This window comes from Xyrauchen texanus, chromosome 28 (genome assembly GCF_025860055.1).
Source record: "Xyrauchen texanus isolate HMW12.3.18 chromosome 28, RBS_HiC_50CHRs, whole genome shotgun sequence".
Classification (NCBI taxonomy): domain Eukaryota; kingdom Metazoa; phylum Chordata; class Actinopteri; order Cypriniformes; family Catostomidae; genus Xyrauchen; species Xyrauchen texanus.
In genome coordinates, this window is record NC_068303.1 from 29,949,953 (window position 1) to 29,967,858 (window position 17,906).

The window sequence follows — 17,906 nt, forward strand, 5'->3', positions numbered from 1 at the left end:
ACTGAAGCACTAGTGGGCGGGGCCAAGGGTGCGATGATTTTAAGTAGGCATTGATGTTTTTGAGCTGTAGAGGAGGGTCATGAATTAATGTACCCTTAGTGATGTAGGTTAGCCTCGGAAGTAGAGAACTGGCCGTTTTTGCAGATTTGTTTCAATAAATGTTTTTATTGCATTGGGGATTAAGTTTTGAATTCTGAAATTTACAGCATGTTTTTATAGTAGAAAGACCTCTTAAATGTTAAAATATTCAGGAAAATTTGATTCCTCATGACATGACCCCTTTAATATACAGTAAGGTATAAAGATCTCCATTACTTGCAGTTCTGTTGCGAAGGGTGATGAAAATGAAAATCTTATATAAGACTGGCATGTTTATGAGCTCTTGTTCCCTTATGTTCGTGTCTGAGTTGCATCATCATTTGAACATTGCCCCAGTCCTGTTTTATTCAGGGCTTTAAGAGCTCAGGCAGGTAAAAGTCACTGATATATGGGTCCTCTCGCTCTCTAAGACAGTGGGAGAAGGGCTCATGAGCCATTGGCTGCATTAGTGTATTGGTTCTAGAGAAATCCTTTTTCCCTTCACTTTTCATTTTTTTTGTTTTTTTAACTGGCAGTACAAACTGTATTGAGTGAATTGGAAAACAAATTTCTTTTGAGTAATGAGGCAAATACACCAATTAGTCTTTTTTTCTTTTTTCTTTAGTTATTTGACTTTCATCAAAACAAAGCTCTGCTCTTATAAAGAGTTTTTTGTATTTTTATTTCTCAGTACAAGTATCCGCTTTCGCATCTCTTTCTGGCTTTGTTCACTTAGATGTGTTTATTATCATAGGATTGATTTATTCCAAGCATTTATTTGGCAGAGTGCAAAACTCCTTTTGGAAGAGTAAAATATATTTAGTGAAGGTAATATACAGAAACTTGCATTTATTTTTACATTTAATAATTTAAATACACTTTTAGCCAAAGCAACTTACAAATTAGGGAAAGCATATGCAATTCATCATATAAGATTCAACAATATAAGCATTACTGTACTACAGAATTTCAAGAGTAAACCAAAATATCTACTTTCCTACCATCCTTTCTATCTTATTATCTTCCACTTTCTTCTACTTCTCTTCAAAGCATGCATTTATGACTTAAGGGCCATGCAATTCCACTATAAGGACTGGAGGCATTAAATAAATTAAGACTTTCCTCAATTCAGGCTGTGTTTTTAAAGACCCCATGAAATCAGAATTTATATTTTTGTTGCTTTTGGTCCATGTTTGTTAGCATTGAGCCCATCTATACGCTAGTGTACTGCTAAAAGTTGAATTTAAAATATATATTTGCATTTAAAAAAAAATCTTTGAAAAGAGTTAATATATTAATGACTCTTCTTGCACTCATGGGCGTGTCCAAATGTATGTCCAATCAAATTCTCTAGAATGAGTACATCCTCTCCCACTAATACCGCCTACTTGTGTCTAACAGTAGCAAGTAGCGAATCATGTCATGCTGTAATGGAAACTGAGGGGTGTTGGCTATTTAAAAATAAAGAACGAGCCCTTCGGCATGTCCCACCCCAACTTCCAGATTCAATAGGAAATACGTCAACACAGGGAAAAAAAACTCACTCGTCAAGCAATTTCATGGAGTCTTTAAGGGTACGCCATTCTTTTAGAAGTACTCTGTGTTCACTGGTGTGTATAATATGTTGGAAGTCAGAGAAGAAAATACTGCTCCCTTGTACATCATGAAGTCTGAAAAGCATGAAAGAACTGCCAGTCACTCTCCTTGTAAATCTGCGAGCAAAAGAGGGAGAGATGGAGATGGAGGAGTTTTAGGCAGAGAACTAGAGGGTCTGATGTTCTCAGACTTGGCCGTAAAACTCTAAGAGGTGCTTTTTGACCTGCTGGATGTTCTTTGACCCCTATCGGTCTGTCGATCTGTCTTGTGCATAAGTGTTTCTTATGTGGATTAGGGATAGACACGAGTACTCGGAAGTGACAGCAATGATCAATCATGAGAATGATGATCGATAATGATTGTGCGAAACAAAACTTTTGCTAAAAATCAAAATTCAATGAAACACAAACAGGTTTTTCCTGGCTCAAAATGAGGTGGAGGTGGTACCATACTGATCAAAAAAGTGACGTTAAAAACACAAACTTTGGCTTTGCATTAATACACTACTAATGACCTGGCAACTGAAAACTAATGTTAATTTTGTCAGCTGTTTTTTTATTTAGTCTTAGTCCTGTGTCAAATGTCCTTTTTAGTGTTTATCATATTTAGACAAACTTATCCTATTTAATTTTTTTTTTGTCAAGTTTTAGTTCACCAAGTTTGGGCATTTTAATGTAGTTTTTGTCAATGAAAACTGTTGACATTTTTAGCCATAAGAGTATTATTGATAAGCATTTGTCAGTCTAGTCTATCCAAAACATATATATATATATATATATATATATATATATATATATATATATATATATATATTATATTATATACACACACACACACACACTCACCTAAAGGATTATTAGGAACACCATACTAATACTGTGTTTGACCCCCTTTCAGCCTTCAGAACTGCCTTAATTCTACGTGGCATTGATTCAACAAGGTGCTGAAAGCATTCTTTAGAAATGTTGGCCCATATTGATAGGATAGCATCTTGCAGTTGATGGAGATTTGTGGGATGCACATCCAGGGCATGAAGCTCCTGTTCCACCACATCCCAAAGATGCTCTATTGGGTTGAGATCTGGTGACTGTGGGGGCCATTTTAGTACAGTGAACTCATTGTCATGTTCAAGAAACCAATTTGAAATGATTCGAGCTTTGTGACATGGTGCATTATCCTGCTGGAAGTAGCCATCAGAGGATGGGTACATGGTGGCCATAAAGGGATGGACATGGTCAGAAACAATGCTCAGGTAGGCCGTGGCATTTAAACGATGCCCAATTGGCACTAAGAGGCTTAAAGTGTGCCAAGAAAACATCCCCCACACCATTACACCACCACCACCAGCCTGCACAGTGGTAACAAGGCATGATGGATCCATGTTCTCATTCTGTTTATGCCAAATTCTGACTCTACCATCTGAATGTCTCAACAGAAATCGAGACTCATCAGACCAGGCAACATTTTTCCAGTCTTCAACTGTCCAATTTTGGTGAGCTCTTGCAAATTGTAGCCTCTTTTTCCTATTTGTAGTGGAGATGAGTGGTAGCCGGTGGGGTCTTCTGCTGTTGTAGCCCATCCGCCTCAAGGTTGTGCGTGTTGTGGCTTCACAAATGCTTTGCTGCATACCTCGGTTGTAACGAGTGGTTATTTCAGGCAAAGTTGCTCTTCTATCAGCTTGAATCAGTCGGCCCATTCTCCTCTGACCTCTAGCATCAACAAGGCATTTTCAGCCCACAGGACTGCCGCATACTGGATGTTTTTCCTTTTCATACCATTCTTTGTAAACCCTAGAAATGGTTGTGCGTGAAAATCCCAGTAACTGAGCAGATTGTGAAATACTCAGACCGGCCCGTCTGGCACCAACAAACATGCCACGCTCAAAATTGCTTAAATCACCTTTCTTTCCCATTCTGACATTCAGTTTGGAGTTCAGGAGATTGTCTTGACCAGGACCACACCCCTAAATGCATTGAAGCAACTGCCATGTGATTGGTTGATTAGATAATTGCATTAATGAGAAATTGAACAGGTGTTCCTAATAATCCTTTAGGTAAGTGTGTGTGTGTGTGTGTGTGTGTGTGTGTGTATATATATATATATATATATATATATATATATATATATATATATATATATATATATATATATATATATACATACACACACACACACATACACACACACACACACACACACACACACACACACACATTTTATTGTTGTTGTCATTTTAGTGTTATTTTGACATCATAATAAGCCCTTTTTTTAATTTTCACCAACACAATTTTTGTTTTATTTGTTTAACAAAGCAAAATCTAAATCTATTTAATTACCACTGGAAATGACTGCTGTAGAAGACTTTTGATTAGTAATTTGCAATGCATTGATCAGACAAGGAAAATTCAATACATCAATTAATGAATTAAATAATAATAATAATAGGAGAAACTATATATTACTACTAAACTATTGTAATGGTCAATGTATTGCACATACATTTCTTATCCAAAATAAAATTCCTGACCTTTTTAGTTGTAAAATTGCGAATCGTACCAAAATAACAGAATCAAACCACCGTTGCGACCAGTGTTCATTTTCCCACTTTTGTCTTTTGATGAAATTGAACTTCATATTTTGTCAATATTTTATGTCATATTCATTCATTTTAGACAGTTTTACTCTACTGAAATGGCAGATAATTGCCAATTATGTGCAAAATGACAAATACATTTATCAAACGGTAAAAGACACAACTTAAACCAAATATTCAAATACTTTGGAAAAAAACGTCTGAACTTCTTACAACTATTTAAACTTCAAAAGTCGAAATAAGTGAAAACTGTCCTGAAAATCTTAGCCTCTGAAATTAGAATATATAATAAATATATACTGTACGGATGTATTAGCTATTTTTTAAAAGTTACTTTGTTGTGTATTCCTCACCTTTCTACACGTAACACAAATTGTCTAGTGTTTTTAAGGAAACAGTGTGTTCATAGTGCAAATTAAGCTTTCTTACCACTTATTAAGTTAAGCTCACCTGTACATTCACTTAATATTTGGTGCAGATTTAAGTTGTAATATTACCTTTATGTTGTAGATATAACTGATTAATCTTACAAATATAGGATGTTTTCAGTGAAATGTATCTTTTAGTAGAATTTATAACCGGTGTTGGCACATGTTCAGCTCCTTTTGTCTTTAACTTCAACAAACATTTTAGTCAGTAACTTTGTTGGTGAGATTAAAGGGATAGTTCAGTCCTTTTTTTTTAAGATCAATCCCCACATTCACATTCTTTTATTTTTGGCGGTTTGTATTCTTCATGCATATTGCCACCTATTTGGCAAGGAGGAGAATTTATAATAAAGAAGGACTGAAATATTGATCTGTTTCTTACCCATATCTATTATATCTCTTCTGAAGACATGGATTACACCACTGGAGTCATATGGATTAATTATATGCTTCCTTTATGTGCCTTTTGGAGCTTCAACATTTTTGGTACCCGTTTACTTGCATTGTATGGACCTACAGAGCTGAATTATTCTTCTAAATGTCTTCATTTGTGTTCAGCACAAGAAAGAAATATGAGAGTAAAATATGAGAGAAGTTTCATTTTTGGGTGAACTATCACTTTAACACTGGTTGTGACGAGATTTTTAGGATGCATTGCATCAGTTAGTAAAAAAATTGTAATCAAATCCAGTTTTTGTCAAAGCAAATATGGACACGCCTATTAGTTAGTGCTGCTATTATGATCGCTGCCATCAGTGCTGGATTCACCTACAAGATTGTTGAATTCTGGGACATGAGTTAGTGCCAAGACTTACATTTACTACCTTTACTGCCGATGATTTTAGTGGACGTCACTCTCTATCCAAAAAAGGCTTGTAGGAGTAAAAAGAAAAGGATTACAGCTTGTTGGCTTTTTGTCAGTATTTACTCTCGTGCCACATATGGGAGGGTGTGAAAGCTTGTGATCAATATCAGAGATGCGTGCTGGGAAACAGATGGGAAATAGAACGTGTGCAGACCATTCACAGGATTTAATCTGCAAATGTATTTTCCGTGTGTGTTCGTGTGTGTGTGTGTGTGTGTGTGTGTGTGTGTGTGTGTGTGTGTGTGTGTGTTCGTGTGTGTGTGTTCGTTTGTCCTGAGTGATTGAGGACGTTCTGAAATATAGTCCCACTGGGGGATCCAGGAACAGGGAGGAATAACTTTTATGAAATAAACTTTTGTGGAGAAGTAACCCAAGCACTTTATATGGAAGGAATGTCTTGCTCTTTTGTCTCTCTCTCTCTCTCTCTCTCTCTCTCTCTCTCTCTCTCTCTCTCTCTCTCTCACTCCCTCTCCCGTCTCAGTCTCTCCCTCTTGCCTCCATTCGTGACTGGACAGCAGAAATGTGGTTTTCATTGTCTCAATGTACTGTATCCCAGTGCAGTCCTCCCACTTTCACATGTCTGCATACTTTTAACATGAAATCTCTGTTTCTTTCAGTCTAAAACACTCTCTCTCACTCACACACACACTCTCTCTCTCTCTCTCTCTCTCTCTCTCTCTCTCTCTCTCTCTCTCTCTCTCTCTCTCTCTCTCTCTCAGTCTCTCTCTCTCTCTGCTCATATTGCAGAAAAATCAATTGCTTAATTGAAAGGCCAGCTGTGACTCTGAATATGCTGTGTGAAAAATTGGAAATGATGTTCACAGACTTTAAGGCTGTGTTTTTTTTTTTTTAATTATTATTTAGTGTTGGAGCAGTGCTATCAATGGATTCAAAGAGCATTTAAAATAATTTCATTTTGTTTTATACCAAAATTACATTTGGCATTAGTGGGTAAAAGTGTATTCAGCCCCTGCCACTGGAGTACTGTACATCAGCATTTACAGAGAGGAATGTGTTTATGCTGTGTGTATTTGTCCTAAGAGAAGACATGCCTGAGCATAAATTCTGCATTGTTTCAAAGAATTGATTTTTTTTTCTGTTTTTAAACGTGACAACAGTGTTTGATCACAAAAACACATTGCTTATTTAAAATGAAATGTAATCTGAAATGTTTCACAGTAGGGCTGCATCGTACGATTATTTTAAATAATCGATTAATCTAACGATTACTGGAACGATTATTCGACTATTCAGCGATTATTGCAACGATTAATCATTAGTTCTTAACCGATTATTCAGCTTGTGTCCCAACTTAAAAGGTTGTATTAAACGTGCTTAATAACAATAACGAGGACAACATCGTCTTTAAAAGGGGAAAAAATACTTTTTATTAAGTTTAATTCAGTAAAGAAATTCACTGCAAAAAATCCTAATGTTATCAAGTGTTTGTCTTGTTTTCCATTTAATATTGTCTAAAAATACTTAAAACAAGATACATTTAATTAAGAAGCAACATATAAGATATTTAGACTTTTTTAAGAGACAAATATAAGTGTATTTTATCACTTTGTAATACTTCTGTGAGTGCAGTAAAGACAAAATATACTTATAGTCAAGATCTATTCTCCAAAAGCAAGTATAAATATCTTATATGATGCTTCTCATGTGAATGCATCTTTATTTTAAAGGGTTTTAAGATATTTTCAAATATTTATATTTGAAAAATTATATTCAACATTCCTAGATAACAAGTTTTTCTTCTCTAGTATAGCTGCTAAAGAAAATGTTGTTTTAAAGGAGTTTTAGATATGTATATTGTAAAACAAGCCAAAACAAAATATAATCAAACATGTATTTTGTAGCATTGGGTGAAGACTACCCTCACTCACCTTTCTGTTAATTTCAATCCATATTTGACTCACAAAAAACCCAAATCTCTCTTATTAATAAAGCTGCATATTGGCATTTTCTTCACGATAAGAAATGCACAGTGACACACATTATGATGCAATAAGTCGCTAGCCATCATGTTATAGTCTAGCTGCAGATCAGCCGAATGCAGTTTCAATCTCTCCCCCTTAGATAGGGACATTAGCGCACCTCAGAAGTTGCAAAATAGAAGAGGTTCTGACTGCACAGATAATTTTTTTTGGAGTTTGTAGTTATTTACGTGATCTGCTTCCATATTATTTGAACTTTAATAAATCTATAACACATTAAATATAACAGCACTTAAGATGTAACGCTGGGGTTTTTCCTTTAAAGAGCTCCGGCTTTGCTTATTCCTCAACAAGAATGCTTCTGTATTTACTTATTTTGTATTATTCTCTCATACTATCTACATAAGCTGAAGCTGTTTGGAAAGTTTAGAGTGCATATGGACTGTGAGCTGTGTAATTTTTACTCTCCTCAATCAGTCGAGAGCTACTCTCGCACGTCATTTAGTTTAATAATCAGTTTAATGTGATCTCATGTTACGTTAAATGATGTAAAGACTACTCGAATGCGAAAATTTTTGTCTACAATTTTTTATTGATATTTTAGACTAATCGTTTCAGCCCTATTTCACAGTGAAATTTTGTTAGTGGGGGCCAGCAATTTGTGTCAGTGTCAACACCATACAGGGTGATTTTCATTCAGTCACAGAGCTCGACAGTGTGTGGAGCAGATTAAAGACTGTACACACAGGACATGGTCTTGCGTTAAGAAATGGTTAGACTGAATAGAATAGAATAGAATAGAATAGAATAGAATACAAGGTCTTGAGACACGTTTTTAAAATGTGAACTATTTTTATCTTGTCGTCTAAAAACATGATGTTCATGCCATGAGACTCTGGAAAAACAGCAAGACATAATGCAAAAAAACATAGTATATACACTACCAGTCAAAAGTTTATTTATTCTTTATTATCACTGTTTTCCACATTTTCTAATAATAGTAATGTCATCAACTAACACAAATGGGAGTATGGACTTTTTGCCTTGTTTACAGCTCTGCACATTCTGATCATTCTCTCAGTTAACTGGAGGTATCCACCTGAGATGCTTTTAAACAGTATTGGAGTTCTCATGTATGCTGCACACATGTATCCTGCCTCCTTTACCATCAAGTCCAAAAAATTTTTTTTATTAAAATAAAATGATAATAATAATTAAACAACATTGATAACACTACAATAAGGTTATATATTAGTTATCATTAGTAAATGCATAAGGTATCATGAACTAACAATGAACAATATTTTTACAGCATTTATTATTCTTGGTTAATGTTGATTTTATTTATTTATAATTGTTCATTGTTAGTTAATGTTGGTTTAATAATTCTTAACAACTTTTAATGTAAAAGATGTACTAGTATATGTTGAAACGAACATTAACCAATATTAATAAGTGCTGTGAAAGTGTAGTTTGTGGTTAGTTTCATGTTTACTAATGTAATTAACACATTTTAAGACATACAGCCTTGTTTAAAAGTGTTATCATAACTTTTTAGTTTTAAAAAGAATTTCATGCATAGTGAGATTTCATATTTGTCTACAAGACTCAAGCATTTTACCTCTTCAACTCTGGGGCATTTTTGGGCTGCCATCTGCAGTTTTTCACACTCAAATGTAAAAGCTCACCATTCACACATTCTGTGAACTAATTGTAAAAAAATCGGTCTAATTTTTCTGAAATAAATTCCACTATATGGCAGCAAGAACTAGAAAAAAGTATTTTCCTCTATCACCTTCCATCACAATATGAATATTTAAAATTTAGGTGGCGCTCTTGACACATTTTAGCCCTCACAGATGTGCTCGTCCATAGACACTCATTTTCAGTTCATGCACCACCCCACTGTTTCATCAAATAACTTGGCATCTGAGTGGACAAGAAGCTCAATTTAATCTAAGTTTTATTAGAAAGCACCCCTTGGAGATGATATATACCATTTTATCATCAATAGCCTTTAACATATATTTAGATTTTTTTTGGCATGCTGTTCCAGCTCGACCGCATATTTTATTCTGGACATCTAAGATATAACATTGGATTATTCACACAAGCAAATTTATAGACAAGTATAAATGGCTCATTTTGAAGATAACCGCCTAAGGTAAGAGCAGATATAAAGAGATTTTGTTTGTTTTTGATGTGTTAAAGAGATTATATTTCACTTTGTAATTCTTTTGAAAATCGTTCTAACTGTGGTATTAGGGCAACAGAAACAGTTGCATTCCTGAGAATGAGAGCTTTCATTTATATCAGATATGATTTTGTCTATTTAAGTGCTATTTGAAAGACTTTTATATTCATATTCATACTTCACATGACCACTAGATAGCACTTATTTGTTACACCGATGTTTTAGGCCTTCTTTAGTTATTTTAAGTGACATAAATGCAGAAGTGTTTGTTATCTACGAAAAGTCCAGATTCTAAGCTTTTAAACAATACCACATATCTCTGACTAATGTATGCTGGGTATTTTTGCGATATTGCGCCCCTGATGGACCCGCCGGCGGGTCCACTTGTTTGAAGAGGTTGCTTTTAGATCAAATGTTTTTAAGATCTTGAGCAATATAAATTTAGTCAAGTGTGTCCAGACTTTTGACTGGAAATGTAGGTATACCAACAATAAAAAATAGCACAAAGAGAACTCACTCCATCTAGAGTACTTGGGTGATATATCCGTCCAGTACTCGAGTTGTCAAAATGACCAAAATAAACACCCTTAGTTGAAATATTGTCCCTTTGGGTAAATGTATACATCACAAAAGCATATCACATTATAATCGAGGATTAGATAGATGATTGGAGGATTATAGCTGTCATAAATACAAATCACTTGTGTATAAATAACAAATGAATAAGGGTGGATTGGAGGTGAGTCCTTAAATTAAAAACACAAGTACAAACATGAAGTATATTTACAGACCAACATCACACCTGAAAGCCATCGGTGCTTGCGAACAGTAAGGTCCAGTGCCAGTCCTTATTGTTAAAGATACATATCAGTAAAGAGTGTATGGCAAAGGAGTTTTGAATCTGGTTGTGAAGATCTTTGATTAAAAGCCTTTGAGACTTTGATGTCATCTGTCCAAGCTATGAGAATGAGTCAGAAGAAATGGGACTGCAGTGAGGATGAAGGGTTTGCAATGAGGAGTCAAGTTTTTTTCCCAGGATCTTCCACTCCACCACAAGTAGACTTTAGTAATTTGTATCAGTATTGTGTGCTGTACCAATGATGACTGTACTTTGCTATACTTTTCAGTCCTCATAAACATGAACGTGTTATTATAAATAAGTGCTGAAGTGAATTATGAGTACATTCAAGAAATTTAGACTCATTTGGTTTGAATTTAGACTCGTAGAAGGTTGTGGCATCAATCTATTGGCCTGATCATCATACGGACCGATTTGAGCGAGTAGAACCCTCCTCCATACTCAGCCCAGAAGATTCCATCCTGGAACTTGCTGCGATACACACCACCGGAGTACCACACACCGTTCAGATTTGTTTGACCGCATGCATTGTACCACCAACCGCCTTTGTGGAAATGAGCACAGTTGCCTGCAGACAGAGAAAGAATGAGTGTGGAAAGAAAGAGAATGCCAGGGAAAGAAGAAAGGGAATATAATGCACCAATTATCCAGTATAATACATCTCTTTCAAACTATACTTCTAATGACAGAGCTTGACATTTTAGAAGCACTTTATATTGTTTTCACACTTGGTTCGTTTGATCAAAGTCTGCACTACACAAACTGTTCACCGGTTCATGTTATATGTTCCTTGGTGTGTCCCCAAGTTCAAAAGATGGCTTTCATACTTATCAAACAGAACAAACTTTATGGTCAATCGAACCTGTATTTGGAACAAAATCTGTAGTATGACATTAATAGCTATGGAGACAGTTTAAGTTTTCTTGTGTTAATGCCACACCTGTGAAGGCATCTTTATCCCGGTCTAGTGTTGTGAAGGGTTTTCCGTTGTGGCTGGTGAGCGAGTCTCCAGCATTGCCCTGGTATGTGCCCAGTCTTAGCCTAAAGGCCTCGCTCTCAGGTTCCAGATGAAAACTGCTGTACTCAGCGTACACCTTCTTCCCCACCCAGTCCTCCAACTCCACCAGCAATTTGTAATCCCCCTGCTTGGCCAGGTTATAAATGTTCTCCAATCCCAGCCAGTGCTCTCCATCTATGTTTCCAAAGCCTTTCTGTGGAAGAAAAAGGAGGAGAGACTGAGAGAGACTGTAATATAGGCAGACTGTGTGTAATAGAGGAGTTTGATCTTTTTTCCAATGGAAATAGTTGGATATTAGCTAGACCAATGAGAGTTTCATCTAAGTCTAGAGTGTGTTTTGTGGTTTATGTACATTTCATCCAACTGTGTGAAGTGATTCACAAAGATAATTTGAAGACATGTATGTTGCACACCTTTTACTTTGACTTCCAATCCACTCATCTGGCAAGTGTACACGCTCAACTTTGAGTAAAACAGTGAAGTCACACTCCCAAGGGTCCCAAGATTTTGCAGGGAACGTGAGAGCTACTTTTATGGAGGCATAACTGGATTTTTCCACTGATTTCAGAAGTGTACAAGGGGGATATTCAGGCCATTGGTTTTGGAAAAGGAATGAATAATGTGCTTTGGGTGTACAGACCTCCAATATATTATAACTTTAGTTCTTGGTTTCTGAAGATGAAGTGTCTTTGCCTGTTCATTAGTCTCTATTTTCTAGTTCTTAATCTCTATTCTAGTATTTATTTTTGTATGAGCTAGTAAATAGTAGTAGTAATAGTAAACTTTATTTAACCAGGATAAAAACTAATTGAGATAAAGCCTCTTTTACAAGAGGGACCTGGCCCAAGAGGGCAGCGCTGACACAAATGACAGATAACGTACAGTAACATGAAAGTACAATTTACACCCTCACCCCGCCAAAAAGAAAAACAACCAAACAAAATCAAATTTATATAAATAAATCAATCAAAGGGGACAGAACAAAATATTGATAAATTCCAGTCAAAAATAACTGTGTGGGTCTTGGAACCTCATCACACATTCAATCTCTTTCATAATTTCACTCATACACACACAAACACACACGTTATTCAGAGCATTTGGGTGATTCTCACGAAATCCAGATTTAGAAGGTGTCCAGCATCAGAATTTTTAAAATGCCCTTAAAGCCACATTTTTTGCACATATAAGATTAAGGTCTGAACTTACTATAACCATTATTTTTAGAAGATTTAAAAAATATTTCCTATATAATTATTTAAATTTTTAGATGAAGTCCATAAAAATTATCATTACCATAACATGACATTACATTAAATATATGATTAAAAATGTGTATTTTTGGCTAATGTTAAAGTAGACTCTTATTACTCATGCTCAAAGCTATGTAAAACTCTGGAGAGATTACTTTTTCATATTTATTATTTTTTGTAATTTCCTTATTTTCTCTCATTACCGAAACATACGTGATGATTTACAATTTCTTTTATTTAATTGTTTTACTAAAAGATAACATACACATTTGTTATGTAGCAGACCTTAAATAAGTAGTGTTGTTTAATATGTATATACATTTTAAAACAAAACATGATTATCTAATTATTACTTAATTTGTAAAAAAAGATACGTTGCGGTAATGAAAATGCCATTTCGGTAATGAGGATCAATGTTTCGGAAATGAGATTTAGCTCACACATCAACTGTTGACAGGGGTTTGATGCCTAACCTTATTTTACATATTAAAACGCATACAATTTTTAAAAGAATATTTATTTCATAAACAGTTTCATTTTCTCATTTATCGTAATCCTCACAGTACCATGCCTTGTGTTAACAAGTGTTGTGTATATAAGTTACAATGTTATGCTCATAAAGAATCATGTCATGTAGCCTACACTGTAGTACTAACAAATATACAACCATTAGTATAAATATTATAATTTGTATTTTTTTTCTCTCATGCTGTCTACTTGTGAGGTCCTGAGTAGTCTTAATTTTACCATTTTCTTTACGTTTCCGATACCTGGAAAAGGAAAAATGAATGAAAGGTGAAATGCAGTAAGCACGGACATAAATACAAACTTTGGACTATGATAAAAATTGTTTAATTGTGTTTGTGTGTGCATGCTTTTGTGAGTGATGTGTGTGAAAGAGAGTGTGTGTATGTAAAATGTAGTGTATACTGTACAATTATGTCAGCCTTCACGTTTGCATGTCAGCATCAGTGTGTATGTACATGAGTGTGTGTGTGTGTGTGTGTGTGTGTGTGTGTACGCACACACATGGGCATGTCTGTATGTGATGTGTGTGAAAGAGAGTGTGTGTGTGTATACAATATATACTGTACAATTATGTCAGCCTTCACGTTTTCGTGTGTGTGTGTGTACGCACATGCATGTCTGTGTGTGTACTTATGTTTCTGTGCGTGTGTCTATGTGGGAGTGAGTGCAAGTGTTGGTCAAACCAATGAATCCAAGTTATATTTTTCTAGAGATGCACCGATCGACCGGCCAGGGACCGGAATTAGCCGATTTTCCGCATGCTCGGCCGGATCGGTGACCGGCCGGTCAGCCTCACGTCTTTACAATTACAACCCGGTCCGTTTTGTTGTCAGCGGCACAGGCAATAACGTCACAGCCGCACGTAAAAATGTAATTGCCGTGGAAGATCTTCACTGTGAGTGAAGAATACATAAAGTTCGCAATTTGTAATAATTGTAAGGCCAAAGTAAACCGTGGGGGAACCACCACAATAACTTTCAGAACAACAAACCTAATTAGACATTTAAAACACCATTACCCAGCTGAAAATGCCCATTTAAAAAAAAAAAAAAAAAAGTGAAAGCGGCTAAAGCTAGCCAGAGCTCAGAGCCAGTCACAAGTCAGCAGCCTCTCTTATCATTCCTTGGTATGAGCAGCTGAAAAGACCAAAGCAATTACGAGGAAAATGATGGAATTCGTGGCCCTGGATGACCAGCTGTTCTCCATAGTTGAGGACAGAGGGATCAGAAATCTGATACATTTCCTCGATACAGAGTTGGAGGTTATTTTCTGATGTCGTGTTGCCCGAGTTGTTTGATCTCGTGTCATGTAACACACGCAGCCTGTTGTTATCTGTCAACATTTGGGTACACAAATCCGGGAGAGGGGAAGTGGGGTGCTGGATGGCAGTGGCAGGCTAAATACTATAGAAATTGTGCCGTTGTGATTTAAAGTGCTGAGTAACGTAATTTTCCCACCGTGTCCGATATTAAAATCAGTGCGACACACGTTGCAAAAGGCGTGGGCATTGTCGATATGGCTTCGGGAAATGAAATAAAATTTCTTCTTCTCCTCCCATCTACCAGTGATGCTTGATTTAACATCCCGCGTCTACTGCCTGCGCAGATATCAACAGCGCAGATGGGTTGTAGGTTGCCAGGTTGAGGTCATAAACCTAAATAATTGTTTTGTTAGACGAGTAATAAAGAGAAAAAGGTCCATTTATAAAAAGTGGAAAATGACATCTGTTATATAAAGCAACTCATTTGCAGTTAATTGTTATTTCTACCTCTTTCTAGTCACAGAGCACTTTATTTTGAGAGTTGTTTAAGTGAGAGAAGATCCTGTAAACAGTTTGGGGGAAATTGTAATGTTTAATAATTTATTTTATTATGAAAATAAAATGTTGCATTGAAGAAAGGTAGATTTTGTTTGTACATGCGGTCAATAATAGTTCTTAGAAAGAAAATTGGAAAAAAATCGGTATTTGCAGGTCACACTTCCAAAAAATCGGAATCGGCCAAGAAAATTGCAATCGGTGCATCTCTATTTTTTCCCTATTATCACCCTGTCCCCTGACCTCTCTCTCTCCTTTCTTCTGTACTCCTCAAGTAACACTGCATTGCTGTATATTTTTTCCCTATGCTTTGCCAGCCTGTCTTTTGCTGATGCCCTTTTCTTTTCAACTGATGCTTGCCTGTAACAAAATACACAATAGTCATCTTGAATGTAACATTTCTTGAAAAAGACATAGAAATACATTGTTTCAGAGTAAAATTTATAGTAGGTGGCCTATACTGCATTCATACTGCTTTTTGTGGAAGCACGTCATAAAAATGAAAAATTAGTGACCCCTGCTGGGGGGCTTGTAATAGCTATTTTGTTTACGCAATCTGTTCAAGAAGTGTTTAAGGCAAATATCAAGTTATATTGAAATGAGCAAGAGTTGTAGTGCACGTCCCTCCTTCAGAAGTCTGTTTCTCATTACCGAAACATTGAATATCTCCACCATAACAGGCCTTCAATTGTTGCGGTGAATGATAATGGTGTTGCGGAGGATGAGCGACCTTAAACATTCTTACTAACAGTGGAAGCTAAATGAGGGTTAGCTAAACGTTCCCTCTCTTTTTATATTTAGACCATAACGGGGTATATAGTAATCAAAAAATTAAAATGGCAAAATTTTTTAAAACTTCACAAACTCATGTTTCAGTAATGAGAACTAGAAAGTCGTGTAGGTAATATGACAAACAAAATTTTAAGTTTTATTTGGAGAGAAAAAATAAGAACTGCTTACCTGTTAGCCATCTTGAGTGTCACAGTCAATTACGTCCCTTCCAACAAAATTTCTTGAAAATGTTAGTTCCTTGAGGACTTAAACAATGATTGAAAATTGTTGCGGAGGATGAGAAAATTGGTCTTGGACACATTTATATTCCTTATTATTGTCACTACATTTAACATTGATCACCAAATACCACATGTTTCTTTACTGTAAATGTTTATAGTATAACATGCACTGAAGCTTTTTATTTTTTATATTTTTTAATTATAAATATTTCCATCTCAAAGAACACAAATCCAGTCATGGACGCTTTGCGGTAATGAAACATTTCCCCTTAAATGTGGAAAAAACAACAAAATTGGTTTTTATGATGTCATTTGAAATCATGTGCAAAATAGTACATGAAGAGATGTTTATAACTGTATCCTAATTATTTTGATAGCATTTACTTTTATCATCAAAATGTTTCATGACACCTCATATGTCTAATTTCGCGAGAATCACCCATTTATGTAAATGCACACTGTCTCCAGATGTTGCCCTATTTCTCAGCTTCTTATCAGATAATTTAGACTGACTGGAGGATCATTTTTTGCCTTTGTTTTCATTGTAGTTGGTCTTCATTGTGCTGTGGGTGTGATATGTGTTTGATTTTGGCCCTTACCTTGTAGTTTTCCCAGTTCCTAAAGAAGTTGACGGAACCATCTTTCCTTCGCTGAAAAACAGTCCAGCCTCCATTGTCTAATTTATGCTCGCACCAGGCCTGAATCAGTCCATCACTGCCTTCTGCCTTCAACAGATACATCCCACTGGTAGTGTGCCCTGCCTGCCGCACCTGGAAACAGTCTCTGAATGGCCCTGAGAAAGATTGAGGAGAATATTAACTGAGTTTCTGAGGATCACAAAAGTTAAATTGATAAAAGACTAATCCCCTAAATGCTCAGCCATTCAAACCTAGAGTTTCCTGAGAAAATTTACTTTATTGCTACACAACTGGGGGAATCTGAATTTGTTTCCACAAATTAAACGCAAATTTGCACATTTGTAAAGTTTACAACTTTAAGATTTTTGAGACTTTATATGCCTTGCCTTGTCATCATGTCTAGACAGGTTGTGCATTATGGCAGTTGATCTTCAACCACTAAGCTGGATTTAGTAATACTTGATAAAACTAGGCACTTAATTGGATGATTTGAGATAATCTGGGACATTGAGTAATGTGTGACACCTAAACTCTCATATGTACATTTCAAAATTAATCACAAGCAAGTCTCCAGCCATATTCTATATTTTTCATGTGATTGAAGTCCAATTTCTTGGTCTGAAGTGTTTGAATGACAATCACAGTCATTTGAAAGTGCAAAAATGTCCCAGATTACCCTATTTCTGGTCTTTAAGGGGTTTAGGGAATTTTCCTCACCATTGAGAGACACAGTTCTATTAACTGAAATCTCTCCCTGTAGATCTGGACTGGTCGTCTCTGCCCTCATTACTTCTCTACAAGATCTCAATGTCCCAGCAGTCAAATTTGGCTGAATAATAAATATCTTGCTCTGTCCTGATGAAGTTTCCATGCCCAGACACCAGCTTAGTTCTTGTGTGACTCCCTCTTCCTTTGGTTATTTTCCGCTCATGTTTCTTTTTCCTCTTTACCTTGAGCTTAAGCTAAAATCATTATCAGTCATGTAGGGGTGAGCCAGAGGGGGAGAAAGAGAGAGAGAGATTTCCCTCTGCCAGAGGCCCTTTGGGTGGTATGGTTAGTGTGTTGTATGAGAGGAGGTTTCCTGTGC

At 35.9% G+C, this 17,906-nt stretch overlaps 2 protein-coding genes across 4 annotated transcripts in view; one reads left to right on the top strand and one right to left on the bottom strand.

Annotated features, from left to right (window-relative positions):
- Positions 1-17,906, top strand: part of LOC127621600 (ras-specific guanine nucleotide-releasing factor RalGPS2-like) — a 171,547-nt gene that overhangs the window by 99,071 nt on the left and 54,570 nt on the right. The gene's annotated exons all lie outside the window — the stretch shown is intronic.
- Positions 7,124-17,906, bottom strand: part of LOC127621601 (angiopoietin-related protein 1-like) — a 31,105-nt gene continuing 20,322 nt past the window's right edge. Inside the window, exons 3-5 of the mRNA XM_052095269.1 lie at positions 16,781-16,974; positions 11,494-11,764; positions 7,124-11,121 (exon numbers count right to left, since the gene is read on the bottom strand). Coding sequence (XP_051951229.1) covers positions 10,934-11,121; positions 11,494-11,764; positions 16,781-16,974 — 653 coding nt within the window. The 3' untranslated portion in view covers positions 7,124-10,933. The remainder of the gene's footprint in view (positions 11,122-11,493; positions 11,765-16,780; positions 16,975-17,906) is intronic.